The following is a 16,776-nucleotide window of genomic DNA, read 5'->3' on the forward strand; positions in this document are numbered from 1 at the left end:
AGCCTTGGCACTATTGGCATATTGGGCTGGGTCATTCTTTGTTTTGGAGCTGTCCTTTGCATTAGAGGATGTTCAGCAGCATCCCTGGTGTCTCCTCACTAGATGCCAGAAGCACCTCCCCAACCCTGTTGTGACAGTCATAAATGTCTCCAGGTGTTGCCTGACTCCCACCACTTCAGGAGTGGGACAGGGACAGAAATTACCCTGGTTGAGAAGCACTGTTAATACCTCTGGGGTTCTCCAAGATAGTGTTTTTATGTGTGGGTTAGAGTGTAGGTGTGTATTTATACACATACTTATCTAAAAGTATTGTATGCATGCTTAGGAACAAACAGAATTCCAGGAGTGTGTGAAGTAAAAGGAAAGTGATCCTTTCCCCATTTCATTATACTTCCCACAGAATAAAAACTGATCATTTGGTGTGTGGTGTGTTTCTACTGGCATTTGCTGTGGGTACACAAACAAATACATATCCTTTTTAATAAAAATGAGACCTTGCTATGCTTAATGTTTTGCAGCTTTATTTTTTTCTCCCCCTTAGCAGATGGTGGACATCTTTCCATATCAGTGCATATTGATCCGTCTCTTTTTTAAAAGCTTTAAGTTACATGTCTGATAAATGAATATATTCTGGTAAAGTTTTTCAAACAGTACAGAGTAAGCAATTCACTTTGTTCCCTTTAATTCTTTATGTCAGTCAGGCAGAGAAACCATACTAGGTATTTCAACAGAGAGAATTTAATATAGGAGGTTGATCAAATAGGTGTTGGACTGAAAAAAGCCAAAAAAGCACGCTGGGGGAACACAAAGATAACACAAAGCAATCAACACCGCCTGGGTCTGGGGGGATGGGTCAGGAGAGGCTGGGGCCATGGAAACCTAACACTTGGAGGACAGATACCCTCTGCTGTTAGTTCCTGTGGGGCCCAGCAGAGCTGCTTGGAGGAGCACTGAAAGGCCAGAAGCTGGAGACCAGAGACAGCTCTTGCTGCCAGGATGAGGGCCTCGTGCCAGACTGACATTGGTGGGAACAGAAAGCAAATGGGAAGAAGCAAATGCCTCCTTTCGCCTTTTTATTTTCTATTAGGATTGTGTGGTCAACTCAGCAGTTTAGTCTTCAGGCTGTGGAATATTCAGGTGGCACTATGATTGAATTAGAGAAATGAATAATTAATCTTGCCTTCAGAGGGACCTGTGGCTCACTCAGAAGGATACCCTGACTGATGGGAAGAGAGTTTCTGTACAGAGGAAAATTGTGTCTTGTCACTGTTCAGAGGGGTGTGTGCAGGTGCTGGTTAGTAAGCTCCAAGCCCACCTTTCCCTGCTCTGCTTTGGATCCTGGGGCTGGCACTCTGCAAACTACATTTTTCCTTTGTCAGCTGGCTTCCCGTTAGGCTCCACCGATCAGGACACAGGAGAGAGCCTGTAAGGCAGAGAGAAGAGACTTGTTCCTTCCTGTTTGCCTCTTGTTCTGTCTGCGCCACTCTGGTAATTGCCCTTCATCCTGGCATCAACAGTGGGTTCCAGCCTCCAGCTTTTGGGGGCACCCCAAGCATCAGCCTCGCAACACCCCCTCCTTAGAGATCTGGGTTCAACTCTGGAGCCCTCTTCCTCTGAGCCTCTAGATCTGATCAACTCCAGCTTTGTTTCTTTGCCCCCCCCAGCCTTAAGGGGGAACAAAGGGAATAATAAGCCTTAGCTAACCCAGAGGTGATACCTGCTCCCTGCGGTTACTACCTCTGTGTTAGTTCAGGCTCCTCTTCTAAAGCTTTTTTCAGTCCAGTGATACCTGTTTAACCGATTCCCTATATTAAATACTCTGTTAAAATCCTAGTGTGGTGTCTTTTTTTCCCAGCTTTTCCCGAACTTTCAAATCCCCTCTTTCCTCCCCAGATTAACTGTGAACAGTAGTTCGATGCGTCTCCTCTCACACCTCTTCCTGTACATTTACTACCTGTCCATGTCCTAAGTTGTTGAGATCTTCTCAGGCTCTACCTGGTCTCCCTTTTTTAGAGGGCCCATCCTTTATTCTAACATAGCATATGCCCACATTGCACATTAAACATACTTTTTATATAACTGTATCAGATTTGAACTGAGTAGTGGTTGACTAGTTCACCTAGTGTCATCTTTCTTTTATATATTAATTTAGATTTTGTGCTTTGCATATTTTTGCAGCCAATACCTTTTTCCTTTTCTCATATCTCATACATCTTAGAAATACATTTTAAAAGTGAAATTTTGCCATTTGAAACTACATGGATGGACCTGGAGGGGGTTATGCTTAGTGAAATAAGTTAGACAGAGAAAGACAAATACTGTATGGTAACACTTTTATGTGGAATCTGAAAAACAAACAAATGAATATAACAAAACCGAAACAGACTCACAGATACAGAGAACAAACTAGTGGTTACCAGTAGGGAGAGAGAAGGGAGGATGGGCAAAATAGGGGTAGGGGATTAAGAGATACAAACTACTGTGTATAAAATAAGTAAAGCTACAAGGATGTATTGTATGTACAGAGAATGTAGCCAATATTTTATAATAACTTTAAATGGCGTATAATCTATAAAAATATTGAGTCACTGTGTTGTACACCTGAAACTAATATTGTCAGTCAACTATACTGCAATATAAATAGATAAATAAGCAAACATTCATTGTATTTTATAATACTTTCAGATTTACAGAAAAGTTGCAAAGGTGGCGTAGAAGGAAAGTCCTGGTATACACCCCCCTACCCCAGCTTCCCTTATTGTTAACATATTAGTACAGTCCATTTGTTACAACCAATGAACCAATATTGATGCATTATTAACTGAAGTCCATAATTTATTCAGGTGTCCTTAGCTTTTACCTTATGTCTGTTTTCTGTTCTAGAATCCTATCCAATATACCACATTATGTTTTGTTGTCATGTCCTAGGCTCCTTGTGCCTGTAACAGTTTCAGGGTTTTCTTGGTCTTGTTGTCCTTGACAGTCTGGAGGAGTACTGGTCAAATATTTTGTAGACTGTCTCCCTGTTTGAATTGGTCTGATGTTTTCCTCATGATCAGGCTAGGATTATCTCACATATATATTTTAGGCCCAAGAAAAGTTTGTGATCTCTAGGCTCTGGGTATGTAGTGATCAATGGATGAAACAGCCTATGTACACATAAATATATCCAGAGTTGGTGGGAGGTGTCTGTCTGCTTCTATAGGTTGTACATAATCTGCAACTTGCTGGCTATACCAAGAGCTATGTCTTGGCATCCTTTGCAGGGGTGTGTGCGTGCGTGCATGCGTGCGTGTGTGTGTGTGGGTATGTCTGGGCCTCAGCCTTTGAAAAGGCTACAGAGTATCCAGTTACAGGAGTATGCCTTATTTGTTTAGTCAGTCTCTTGCAGGTGGACATTTAGATTGCAGTATCAAAAATAACTAAACAGTGCTTCACCTTTTTGTACGAGTCCGTCTGTAGGAAATTCCTAGAAATGGTCTTGCTGGTCTAAGCACTCCTGTTTCAACATGTTGATAGGCACTGCCAAATTGCCCCATGAAGCTCAAGCCATGACAACAAAGTTGTTCCATGATCAAATAATGAATCTTAAAGAGAGCAGTGTTCCTCACGGAGACAGAATGTTCTAGCAATTCTCCTTCAGGCACATTTCCTTTCTTCAATGAAACCTTTTTAGCAGGTCCTTGGAGCCCTCGTAAACAAAAGAGAAGAAAACCAGAACCTCATTTTCTATAACAGTTTTGCTTTGGGCTTTTTAGTGACCCTTCAGTGTCTCTGCTCACTTGACTTGAGGCACTTTTCACTGTGTTCCAGTGAAATTGCCAGTTGAACATAAGTGGTGAGAAATTCAATATTCCTCTTGTTCTAAGTTAGTCATAGCATGCATGTTCTTATATTGGGCTTTCATAGTGTCAAGAGTAACGTTAAGATTTAATCTATGTAATGATCAGAGTCCTATTACTAAACTGCTTACCTTCTTAACCATTTTGGTGCTGTTGTTAATAGAGTGATCAGTGCCCTCTTATCAACACTGATAAGCCAAAAACCATGCTGGCAGGTGAATAAATCGGCGCATCAGAGCCTCCAAAATGTAGTGTCAAATATTTTAACAGACTTTGTGATTTTGGTAATTACTGTGAGCCCCCAGGGACTTTTTTATGTAAGAAATTGTCTTTGAATTGTGTGACAAAGCCAGTGAGCAGGAATGCAGGACGCACCCAGAGATGAATTTGGGATCCATGCAGTCAACAGATATTTATTGAGTGTGAGACTGTGTTAGGCGCTGAGGCTGGACCTTTTACCATATTTTCCATAAATCTGTACAGAAACCGTGCCACTCTTCGCCTCCTGCTTGTTATGTTTACTGAGTGAGTTTTTCTTTCTCTGAGGAAACTCCTTAATTGCAACAAGGTGTTCCTTTTATAAAAGCGTGAAGAGCAACATTCATTCATTCAACAAACAGCTGAATATCAGTTCAGTTGAGGCCCCTGCCCTCCTTGTTATGAGTTTAGTGAGGGGTGTCAGACACAGGACTAGGAGTCAGTTTTCAGACGAGGGCTCAGGAGGACGCTGAGAGGAGTGAGCTGCAGTGTGCGGTGGGGCAGCTGGTATCAGGGCCCCAAGGAGAGAGGACCTGGGGCTGGATGAGGAGGGAGAAGAATAAACGGAGAGAAAGGCAGGGGTGCACAGGGTCCGATCCAGGAACTGGGGCTTCCTTTCTTAGGTCACCAGGAAACCATTGGAGGGGTTAAGCCACAGGAACGGTTTCTGGTTTTGAAAGGTCAGTCAGGCTGCTGTGTGGGGAGCAGATGCTAGGGGAGCGAGGGAGAAGGCAGAGGCTTGGGGTGGTTCAGATGAGGTGTGGTGGTGGAGGAAAGTGGGTGGGTGTGGGATCTCTTCTGGAGGTAGAAGCTGAGACCTTTTGACGATTGGGAGGTAAGGGGTGAGGAAGAGGGGAGTCGTGGCTGGCTGCTAGGTTTTTGCTTTAACTGCTGGATGGTGCTGCTACTTACGAGGGAAGAAGAGAGGGGGGCACCTTGAGGGTGGGTGGAAATCCAGAATTGATTTTTGATTTTGTTATAGGCTGGGGTCCCTGTTAAGTGGATGTGAAAAGTTTCTATGAGTATATTGAGACTGCCTTCTGAATTGTAAAATATTAATACATGTCCCAGTTTTTAAATTAGGGACGGGCCACTATTTAGACATAATGTTTTCAAGCATTTAAATCACATCTTCTTTAATTTATTCCCCCCAAAGACCGCTAGATGTCACTGTTTACACAGGAGCAATTTCTCATGCAGCATGCAGTGAGGAAGGGGCACTGGTGCCTGAGAGGGGAACCCAGAGAAGGGTGGTCCTTGCCCTCAAGGGGGCCAGTCTGATGGGGAGCTGTCACCCCCTGGTGTGGTCTTCAGACACGCAAATGATGATAATGCAACTTCATATAAGACAGAAAACTTGTGAAGTAGCCTTCTGTTTCATATGACGTTTGAACTGGGTCTTGAAGGTTGTGAAGTAGTTCAGGTGCGGGCACGGCACTCTAGGCAGAAGGAACAGCCTGGGAAAATCAGCACGTTCTGCTGTTCACTGGGTGGAAGTTAAAGGGAAAAGTTCATTGGCTTTAGGGGATCGGACCTTTCCAGTGTTTCTCAACAGAGGCACAGTTGGCATTTGGAGAAGGACTATTTTTTTCCGGTGCAGGTCTGGCATCCTTGGCTCCCCACCTCACATACTAAATGCCAGTAATCTCTCAGGTCATCGTAAAAACAGCAGGGAGAGATGATGGCACCTACAGCTGAGATCCCTTTCACAGAGCACAACCCCAAAGTGGTGATGAAGTGGGAAGCGACTCTCCTGTCTCTCCCCCACCCCCACCTTGTGCTTCGTTTTGAAGTTCTCTCAAGAGTTACCTGTTCTGTGCTTTGTACATGGTGGTATTTAATGCACTGGCTGATGATCCCCGCATGAGTAGACATCTGGTGTGACTTCCCAGAATGAAGAATGCCTCTTACACACCATTTCCCAGAGCGTAGAAAAATTCACATAAAAACAAGTCCATCTGATTGGGCTTAATAATACTAGCATGAAACTTCAGTGATAACTAGCTTAAATGTTCCGCCTTCTTTATATTCCCCCCCAGGCCAGGATTCATATACACCAGTGTATATGCTAATTACTGCTAACTTATCAAATAACAAGTAGACTTTGTGTAATGGAAGCAGATGCACCAGTTCTGCAGTCAGGAATAAATGAGGTTTCAGAAGTTCTACCTTTTTGAATTCTTTGTAATTGCCTGACATGGCTGTACCCTTTTTTTTTTCCAGACAATTTATGAAAACCGAATATACAGCCTTAAAATAGAATGTGGACCTAAATACCCAGAAGCACCCCCCTTTGTAAGATTTGTAACAAAAATTAATATGAATGGAGTTAATAGTTCTAATGGAGTGGTAAGTTGTTTTTCCTGCCCCTACTTGTTCTCTGGGGTTCTCTGAAAAATGCTTTGTACTTTAATATTATCAGGGGCATTTTGGGCCGGAGTCCATATGTTAATTGGTTATTTGATGATAAAATATATTGCAGTATGAACATGTGCAGATTTGGGGTGAGGGCCTGTTTCCCAATTGTGTTTAACTACAACTTACGTGGCATTTACTCTGGCCTGTATTTCTCAGCACTGTGCCGGTCACTTTGAGATAAGAGCTCATTCAGTCCTCCTGATATACACCCAAGAGGTAGAGAGGTGAGGAAACCGAGGTGAAAGATCTTGCCCAAGGTCACACTTTTACCTCATGGGCCTTATTTGGGGACGACATACTATTTTTTTCCTCAAATGGTCTTGCTTTTTAAACTTATTTTTACCACCATTTGCACTGCCATAAATGGAAACCAGTCTCATTTGTCATAAGAAGGCAGTAACAGCCATGATAAATATTACAAAAACAAAGCAAAGTTGGTAAATGCTTCCTCCATATGTTGCTTGCCAAAGGTTTTTGAGCCTCTGAGGCCTGCTCTCTTGTTCAGAGGGGAGATCAGCAAGTATTAAAGGGTGCTGCATATGAGCATTGCATGAGCTAGTAAGCCTTCTGTTTTGAGGTATTCAGAAGACTTGAAAGAAAATTGAAAAGAGATGAGCCTTGTTACTGTGTTCAGTGTTTAGTGTTGTCTTTGAGTTCCACCTGAAGTCCTGAACCCAGGACTCAACTCACACTTTGGGAAATTTCTTGGGGAATGCTACACTAACTTGAGAGGGTATGACTCTGAGGAAGGCCCTTGTCATCAGAGCCTGGGTCCTCGCCACCCGTTGCTTGTGCTCTCCCTACTGCCCTGTACCTCTTCATCGTCCACGACCCGGGCATAACGTTGAGAGAGGACAGGCCCTGAGCGGTAGCAGCAGCCAGCCCAGGGGCAGCTCAGGTCGTTGTTTCAGAGCCGGTTGGGTTGAGTCTCACCAAGTGTGAGCGCCATTTCTCTAAAGGTGGCTTTACTTATTCATAATTTCCTTCTCCCACACAGTGAGGGTTTGGGACACAAAAAGGGAAAAACAGACTAACTGGAGGGAGGGAATCCTGTGGGTATTCTGCATGTCAGACACCACTGTGTGATCAGCATGTTCAACTTGAAAAATGCATTTTACTCACGTTTCTGCTGTAGCTTAGCTCCAGCATACAACTTTTCTTTTGTTTGAGAGCCTGACAGTACTTTGTTCTTTGCTTGCCTTTCTGTAGGTGGACCCAAGAGCCATATCAGTGCTAGCAAAATGGCAGAACTCATATAGCATCAAAGTTGTCCTGCAAGAGCTTCGGCGCCTAATGATGTCTAAAGAAAATGTGAAACTCCCTCAGCCTCCTGAAGGACAGTGTTACAGCAATTAATCAAAAAGAAAAACCACAGGCCCTCCCCTACCCCCATTCGATTTAAGCAGTCTTCATTTTCCACAGTAGTAAGTTTTCTAGATACGTCTTGTAGACCTCAAAGTACTGGAAAGGAAGCTCCCATTCAAAGGCAGTTTATCTTAAGATACTGTAAATGATACTAATTTTTTGTCCATTTGAAATATATAAGTTGTGCTATAACAAATCATCCTGTCAAGTGTAACCACTGTCCACATAGTTGAACTTCTGGGATCAAGAAAGTATATTTAAATTGATTCCCATCATAACCGGTGGGGCACATCTAACTCAACTGTGAAAAGACACACCACGCAATCACCTTGCTGCTGATTTACATGGCCTGGGGTCTCTGCCTTCTCCCCTTCCCCTCCCCCTGCCTCCTCCCTCCCTGCAACAGCCCTCCAGCTTGGGGTGGCTTCTTAGAGTAGATGTAAGGGTTTCAGGTCACAGCCTGTGGGACTCCTGCTGGGTGTGGGGGATGCTTTGTCTGCACCCCTGGTTTCTTTCTTTAAGTCTTAAATGCTGCCCCCCTTCCAAGCCACCATCCTCTTCCCACTCTCCACTACCACCCTTGGCCGAAGCATAGATTGTAACCCCCTCGGCTCCCCTCTGAAATTGGCCTTTGGTGAGGAATTCAGGGCTTTCCCCATATCTTCTCCCTCCACCTTAATCGAGGGGTGCTGCTTTGTCCTTCCTCCTCCTCAAGTCCCTTTTTGCACCATCACCACCCAACACTTTCCATGACACTTCCTTGCTTTGGCCAGAAGCCATCAGGTAAGGTTGGAAAGCATACCTGACCTCCCTCATTTAGTTTTGGAACCACACTTACTTACTCTCCACCAGCCTGGGAAATGAATATTAGGTTCTCAGCCCTGCCACCCTCTGCTGTCATCTCAGCTGATACGTTTACTTAGCTCAGGTTTTGATAAGGTGAACAGAACAGTCACCAGGGTCACAGACCTGCCAGCTCTCAAAGTCCTTGGTGGTTAAACTTGGAGAAAGGCCACAGAAGACACTTGTAAGCACACACGATCCCTCTGAATGAATTTTCTTTTCCTGTAATTGCTTTAGCTTTTAAAAATTGAAGAAGTTTTAAACAGGGCTCTCATTTGGTCATCCTTGCAATCCATTTGGGTCTAGTTTGGAATCTGACAACTGGAACAAAAAGAACCATGAACTCGGTGCACACTTTGGTTTCGGTGCTGCTGCTTCTCTCGGTCCTCAGCAGGGATAAGAAAGAACTCGGTGTGCACGGCAGATCCCCGGAATTCCTGGCCAATGGCTGCGTTTTTCCACTTTTCTGTTCAGGACCACTAAATGCTGAGATGTTGGACGCATACCGAAATAAAAGCAATTCATTGTGTTCTAAGGTTTTTTGTTTTTTTTTGTTTTTAACTTAGTGTTTGTGTAAAGCCACCTTTTGAAGCAGCAGCTATCAAGTCTGAAAAGCAATTGATGTTTCCATTCATCTTTTTCTGGGGAAAACCTTAGTTCTAAGGATTTAACATCCTGTAAGTAAAGTTTAACATAACAGTATTCCATAGCTAGACTTTTTATTGTCAGACCATTGCCTGATTTTAATATAATAAAAAGTGTGCGTTAATATTTAAGAAGCTGTGCTCTTCTTTCTCTTGGCATATAATTTATTCAGTAATAGAATTTAATGTCTTTGGGATTCAATTTGACCTCCTAAAGCAGGGGTCGGCAAACGTTTCCTATGATGGGCCCAAGTCAGTAAATATTTAGGCTTTTTATCTTTATTTCTTTCTTTTGGCCATGCCGCACGGCTTGTGGGATCTTAGTTCCCCGACCAGGGATTGAACCCAGGCCCTCGACAGTGAAAGCGCGGAGTCCTAACCACTGGACTGCCAGGGAATTCCCAAATAGCTAGGCTTTATCGTCCAAGAGGCAAAATCAAAGAAATTACGTGAGTATTTATGTAACGAGAGAAAACAAATTTCCACAATTTTTTGGATGAAATTCAAAACATCATAATTGAGTACAGTTTTTATAATGTTACAAGTATACTAAGAAGAATGAAATGCTTTTTTTAGGGGATAACATTTAATTGGGATTCAAAGTATTCCCTATTATCAAATCTATTGCAAATGTTCATCTATAAAAATCTTTCTTCATTTGAGGGGCCGTACGGAACCAGGCAGTGGGCCAGATTTGGCCCATAGACCATAGTTTGCCAACCCCTGCCATAAAAGATTGAGTGAAAAAAAGGGTTGTGGTTTCCCCTCTTTCCTTTGATTTAAGTAGCTTTGTGGGGGGCTTCCCTGGTGGCGCAGTGGTTGAGAATCTGCCTGCCAATGCAGGGGACACGGGTTCGAGCCCTGGTCTGGGAAGATCCCACATGCCGCGGAGCAACTAGGCCCATGAGCCACAACTACTGAGCCTGCACGTCTGGAGCTTGTGCTCCGCAACAAGAGAGGCCGCGACAGTGAGAGGCCTGCGCACCGCGATGAAGAGTGGCCCCCACTCGTCGCAACTAGAGAAAGCCCTTGCATGGAAATGAAGACCCAACACAGCCAAAAATAAGTAAATTAATTAATTAATTTTTAAAAAATTATAAGTAGCTTTGTGGGACCCTAGCTGCTAAGTCTCCACTAGTACCTACTTATTGGCTGGAGGTAGTTGTCTTCTGTTTGGAAAAGAAAATAGAATTCTCCCCTGTGTTTCTAGTGTTTGAAACAAGAGTTTTGATCTGATTGACAGTTTGTCTACCCTCTCCTGTGTGAGGAGTGGGAACATGTCGCGGCTGTTTTTACTTAGGATTTGCACTTCTGCTGTGGTCCCAAGCCACCAGTAGGCACCACCTTGGTGTCCTGTGCCAGGAGCCGGGTCGTCCCTTGTGGCCGTTGGGGCCGGACCTGACTTCATGGAGGGCATCGGGTTGTTCCTAACACGCCACCCTCCAGAAAGTGCTGCCAGGATTTCTGCCAAATGGTCCTTAGGAATCCGTCCTCTGGGGCGGGTCGCTGCCTTTCAAGCTCCCCTGAAAGGGGATCGGGCCGGAGACATCTGTGGGCTCTTCACCCTCAGTCAGTTCTCTCAAGAGAGAAAGAAGACGGGAGATTCTAGAATTATTTCAAAATTCTACTGGAAAGCCCCAAAGCAGAGTCAGGGCGGCAGCTCTTCTGTTCAGTGACTTCCAGAGAGGAAACAAGTCCCATCTGAAATCCGAGACTCTGCACCTGTTACCCTCTTAGCGGGCTACAGGGAACTGGGCCTAGAGCTTTCAGGAACTCAACCAGAACCTTCTGTGACAACCGTTTGAACCTTTGGTCTGTGGTTATGTCCCACAGTCGTGTGATTTGCTCCTTATCTTTGCTGGTGCGTTCACAGGTGGTCTTAAGTTTACAGCCTAAACCTAGGGCAGAGAAGAAGCACTCGTCTGAGGTGCAGAGAGAGCACTTCTTTCGTCGGGTGGCCTCCGATCCCCAGCTCCTGCCAGGTCTTTGCTCTTGAGAGAAAATACTTCCACTGTTCCTTTTCACTGTGCAGAACTGCACGGAGCGGAGAGGTCTTCACAGTGACCTGACAATGCTGGGGGGAAGCACCCCCCTTCTGATTGACCTACAGCAAACCAGCAAGGGGTCTCCACTGCCACGTGACCTCTGACCACGACCTTGTGGTGAGGGCAGTGCCCTTGAGCTGCTTCTCTGCTGAGAAAGTTCTTAGGCCCTTCGAGTGGAGGTGCCACCGCTGCCTCCGGTTGTGATGTAGCAACGTGGATTGTGTTGAGTCAACGGCATGGGCCCTGCGGAGTGTCTGCTCCTCTGTCTGGCTACCAGCCAGTCCCTGCCTGTCCTCTTGCCCTTCCCCCCCATGGCAAGTGGACACTCAGTCACGTTCCCTTTCCTTGCCTTTGCCTGATCCACAGAACCCCGTGTAGGACTTGGGACATGGTGTCAAGGACTTCAGCAGAGGAGAACATTCTAAGGAAGGGCAGCACGTGAAAGCATCTCTTCTTTCCACGTGAGAAATGAGATACTGGGGTGGGCTCTATGGGCAGCACATGGCTCTGAGCTATAGGGGTGACACCTGGGCGTACCTCAAAGGCTTTCTCATGGCGATTACATAAAGTTGGCTGCTGTGTTTTAGAGCTGTTGGCACGTTGGCTGCAGGTGGCCTTGGAAGAGGGGACGTCTTTGCACTTAGTGCCAGCCTCGCTGCTGCTGGCCCTGGCACCGTGAACAGGAAGGCACTGTCCATATCTTTGGGGTTCCGGCACATGTCTGATGAAGGTGTTCCTCGGTGCTGGGGATGTGGGCTGAGTGAATGCCGGATCATTTTTTTTTTTTAATTGGAGTATAGTTGATTTACAGTATTATTAATATATTAATTTTAGGTATAATCTTTCTGATACAGATTTTTATGTGAAGTCTCCCAACATTAGTGTGTCAAACTGATACACTTTTTTCATTCCCATGTAGAACTGTACATCGCAGCTTGCAGGTCACAGTTGAGGCCTCCAAACATAAGGCTACATCACCAGCTGTATCTTGTCCTCCCAAGGTTGTCATCTTGGTGGCCTTTGACCTCTGGGAGGCCTGCAGTCCTGGAAGCTTTGCCCAGGGACGTGCAGTGGGTCCCCAGAGCGTGGGCAGCACTACCTGTGGCCCAGGTGGAAGGTGCCAAGTAACACTGGGCTGCCGCCGGATCCCCGGGAAACAGACCCACATTTCATTGAGTCTGAGATGCCGTCCGCTGTGAGATGCACCATTATTTTATGTACTACCAAGAAAAAAAATGCTGCCAATCACAAGGGTAAGACACTACTGATCGTAAGGAACGTCCCGGTTCCAGAAACGTTAAGGCGTAAAAGTGTCCATTTTAGGTTTGGCGAGAAGTAGGGTGTCTTGTCAGTTGTGATAAGGACAGGGGTGGCAGCCACCCAGGCAGTGAAGGACAGAGACCACATCCCATCCCCTGCTAAAAAAATTAACCTGCCCCTTACACTATGAGGAGAAATCTGAGCTGGAGACCCCATTTTAATTTTTACTAAAGAGAGACTACATGAACCTAGACTGTACTTCAAACAACACAAGGGAATAGAATGGACGATGAAGTTCCCGCCGCTTCTGACCCATCCTCTCAAGGTGAAGCCCTGAGTATTTGGGTCCCTCTGACATCAAGCACGCATGTGCAAGCCGTGCCCCCCTCCCCCTCTCCTCACCCACTGTATTTTGTTGTTGTTGTTAATGTAACTGGGAATGTGGCCTCCACTTTGCTCTTGCTCCAGACCTTTTTCTCTCTAACAGAACCTCTCAAGGCCCCTGCAGAGCAGCATCTAGGGAACCGCCCTGTAGTTCTGAAACAGCTGCTGAGCACCCAGTACACAGTGTGCCAGCCCCAGTGACCAGGGCCTTACTGGTGACGCTGAGGTCGCCTCTGATGTTTTGCTGCTGCTCACCAGCCTCAGGGCACATGTGCGCCTACATCAGTGGAGCAAAGTCCCAGAAGTGGACTTCTCCATCCAAGGACGTGGGCATTTTTAATTTTGTCATTTTCAAGTTGCCTCCTCCCACCAACAGTGTAGGACAGGTTACTTCTCCCTTTCTCTATGCTCGTACTTCTTTGCCAGCCCATCTTTGAGCTGAACACGCTATTTCAGTTTCATGTGCATTTTCTTATGTGTGAGGCTGTCTTTTCTTGAGTTGAAAAGTCCTTTTTTCCCTCTCATCTTTGTTACTTTTCCCTCCTGATTTGTAAGGGTGCCTTCCATAAAGGAGTTCTCGCTGCCCGAGACGGGCATTTGAAGCATACACAGATGGCTCTTGTGTGGCTTGGCAGGGTCAGCCGATGGGTGGCCACCTTCACCGGCCACCGAGGACCCTGTGGTACAGTAGCTCAGATCAGAAACCCTTCCCTGTGGTCAGTTGGGGACGTTTTCAGTCCCTCCTCGAGGCCTGTCCACTCCAGCGTCCCATGGATGAGTAGGGTTGAAGATAGGCACCTGGCCAGCAGAGTGGCTTCCTGACACCACCCAGAGCTGCCTGGGTGACGTTGGTGTGTGTTCTGTGTTCTGATGTGTACTGCCCCCAGCAGGGCTTTGAAAAGTGCAGACCATGTGCCAACTAAGTTGGCCAGTGCACTAAGTTGATACTTGAGAAACCTCTTGCTTCCAAAAGCCAGTTCTCATGTCTACCACCATCTTGCTGGCCCAAGTCCCCGTCACCTCCCAGGGCTCTCAGCTCTGTCCCCATCCCCCACAGGCCACTTCCCACACCTAGGATGTCTTCCCTCTCGGCTCTGTGGGGCTGACTCCCATCACTCGGAATGCAGGTCACGCGTATCCTCCTGAGAGAGGCTGGGCCCCATCTAAAGTAGCCACGCCGTCTCTCTGTCCTCACTGCCCGTGTTTTGTTCCTGGCAATTATTAATATCTAACAAGCTGATTTATTGGGTTAGTTATTCCTCTTTCCCTCACTGGAATGGGCGTCATGCAGGTAGCTGCCTCATCTGGCTTATCCACGGCTCTGTCTCCAGTGCCGAGGGCAGTGCCTGGGACGAAGTCGGAATGTGTTCAGTGAGCACGTGAATTATTCTCCAGAGCGGGGCCTCGGCCTTCCTCTCCAGGCCATCGGCAGTGATGAGGGAAGGGTCCCGGTGGGCCACCATGTACTAAGTGGACTGTGGGGTAGACAAACAGGTGGAATGGCTAAGGAGCGTGGCAGTTTGAAGACACGAGTGAGGGAACGGAAGTGAGATCTTCACGGAATCTCTCTAACTCAGGGGATCTCAGCGCATGACCCAGAGTCAAGTGCGCCAACCCCAGCTCCGCCTACGGGCTGTGTGGCCCTGAGCAGTTTCCTTAGCCTCTCTGTATCCACTTCATAGGATTTTTTTTTTTTTTTTTTTTTGGCCGCGCCCCGCAGCAGGCGGGGTCTTAATTCCCCTCACGGAGGAGTTCCAACCACTGGACCGCCAGGGAACTCCCAGCAGGATTGTTCTAATAATTACATGAGGTCTTACGCGTAGTGAGATTCTCACAGTCCTTGGCACACAGCAAACCCTTTAAGCTACCGTTAAATCACCCCGTTCCACCGAAGTGAAACTCCCCAGGTCTCCCGGCGCCGGGGTTCTCGGTTTGGGCTCAGGTCTGCGCGCCCGCTCTGCGCCAGCAGAGGGCGCTCGCGCGCTGCAGACTAATGCGCCGGCTTGGAGGGATTGGGCACGGCTGGAGTGGAAGAGGGAACAGATGTGACCTCTGGGCAAGGAGGCACCACTTCTGAGCTGGCCCTCAGGCGTCTGGGTGTGTGCATTTGGCGCAGGGGGAGCCTGCAAGAGACCCGGGGAGGGGGTGCACAACCACCGCCCAACCCCATACCTACCTGGAGGACCCAGTGTACCCGCGTTACCAGCCCACAGTTTACCCAGGTTGAGCTACGGTCCAGAAGGCCGTCGCCAATGGCGCCCAGCCTGGGTGTTCATGGTGGGGTCCTGCAGCGATGCCAAGGCGGCCTCTGGCTTCAGGGGTCGCCAACAAATGCTTCAGGGGCCTGATGAGGGCTGCTACAAACTGGGAAACTGAACTTTTTGCCTCAGGAAGGAGGGCTCAGGATGGCCACATCTTTCAGTTTTTTGAGAGAAAAACCAGACATCAAGATTTAGTAAAATATCTTGGGCTTACCTGGTGGCGCAGTAGTTGAGAGTCCGCCTACCGATGCAGGGGACGCGGGTTCGTGCCCCGGTCCGGGAAGATCCCACATGCCGCGGAGCGGCTGGGCCCGTGAGCCATGGCCGCTGAGCCTGCGCGTCCGGAGCCTGTGCTCCACAACGGGAGAGGCCACAACAGTGAGAGGCCCGCGTACCACAAAAAAAAGATTTAGTAAAATATCTCAATTTTTATGGTGTCAATGGATTAAAGGCTTTTAAAATTTTAATCACCAGTTACTACCTCCAAGCTACCTTTTAACTCTCCCTTGGAGAAAGGCATTTTGAGAAAAAACCACGTCCCCTCCTTTCTTCGCCTGCCCACCCTATCCTCCTCCTTCAGGCCTCAGTTTACAGGTCACCTCCTACATCTGGGTTAGGAGCCAAACCTTATCCCCGAGCTTTCCCAGTGGAACTTTCATCCACTGATTTGTTCGTTCATTCATTTATTCAACAAACATTTATTGAACATTTTCTATGTGCTGATCTCTGTACTGGAGTCACAGCAGAGAACAAAACAAACCAAAAGTCCCTGTCTTTTGAGCTAACATTGGAATAGAAGAGACAAAGTGAATTCGCAATGTCATTTCAAAGCATGAAGCACGTACCTGAAATACCCCAGTAAGAGCACGGGATGGGAAGGCAGCAATGGGCAGGGAGGGCCTTTCTGAGGAGGTAACTCCAAATGTGCAGAGGAGCTTCTGTGCCCAGAACCTGGCAGGGTGGACAGTTCCTGGTGAAGGGAACCGCAAGAGCAAGGGCCCTGGGGTGGGAAGATACATGTCACCCCAGGATGGATCAGTGGACACCTGGATGTGCTGTGCCAGGCCCTGTGCCGGGCACTGGGGAGGTAACAGCTGATGAATGAGTGAACAGACCCAGGGCTTGCCCAAATCCAGCTGCCTCTGCTCTGGTGTCAGCAGCTTTGTCACAGGCCTCTCCCCATACACTCTGGCCTCATACACAGCCTGGCTGGAAATTTTCCAGTCCCATCTCTGGCTGGAAAGGCCCTTGCACAGCCCCAGGTATCACCCCCCAATCTGGCTTGAGCCCACTTTTTTTGTGGCCTAAACACTGGGCCAGAGTCCACGTGGCTTATCCAGGGGTGTGGGGTGGAGAGGGAAGCTGAGCTGATACCTGACTTCCCTGGGCTGGGGTGGGCAGGATGTTCCAGGAACATCAGGCCTTTCCTCAGAGGAAGGCAGTGATCTGGGGGCTA

General features: G+C 47.2%; 1 protein-coding gene across 2 annotated transcripts in view; it reads left to right on the forward strand.

Moving 5' to 3' along the window:
- UBE2V1 (ubiquitin conjugating enzyme E2 V1) overlaps positions 1-9,502 on the forward strand; it is a 31,691-nt gene extending 22,189 nt beyond the window's left edge. For both annotated transcript variants that reach the window (XM_029220406.1, XM_029220407.1), the window contains exons 3-4: positions 6,324-6,449; positions 7,728-9,502. In XM_029220406.1, coding sequence (XP_029076239.1) covers positions 6,324-6,449; positions 7,728-7,874 — 273 coding nt within the window. In that variant the 3' untranslated portion in view covers positions 7,875-9,502. The remainder of the gene's footprint in view (positions 1-6,323; positions 6,450-7,727) is intronic.
- Positions 9,503-16,776: the final 7,274 nt, after the last annotated feature.

This window comes from Monodon monoceros, unplaced genomic scaffold, assembly GCF_005190385.1.
Source record: "Monodon monoceros isolate NGI ecotype Baffin Bay Population unplaced genomic scaffold, NGI_Narwhal_1 Super_Scaffold_13, whole genome shotgun sequence".
NCBI lineage: Eukaryota > Metazoa > Chordata > Mammalia > Artiodactyla > Monodontidae > Monodon > Monodon monoceros.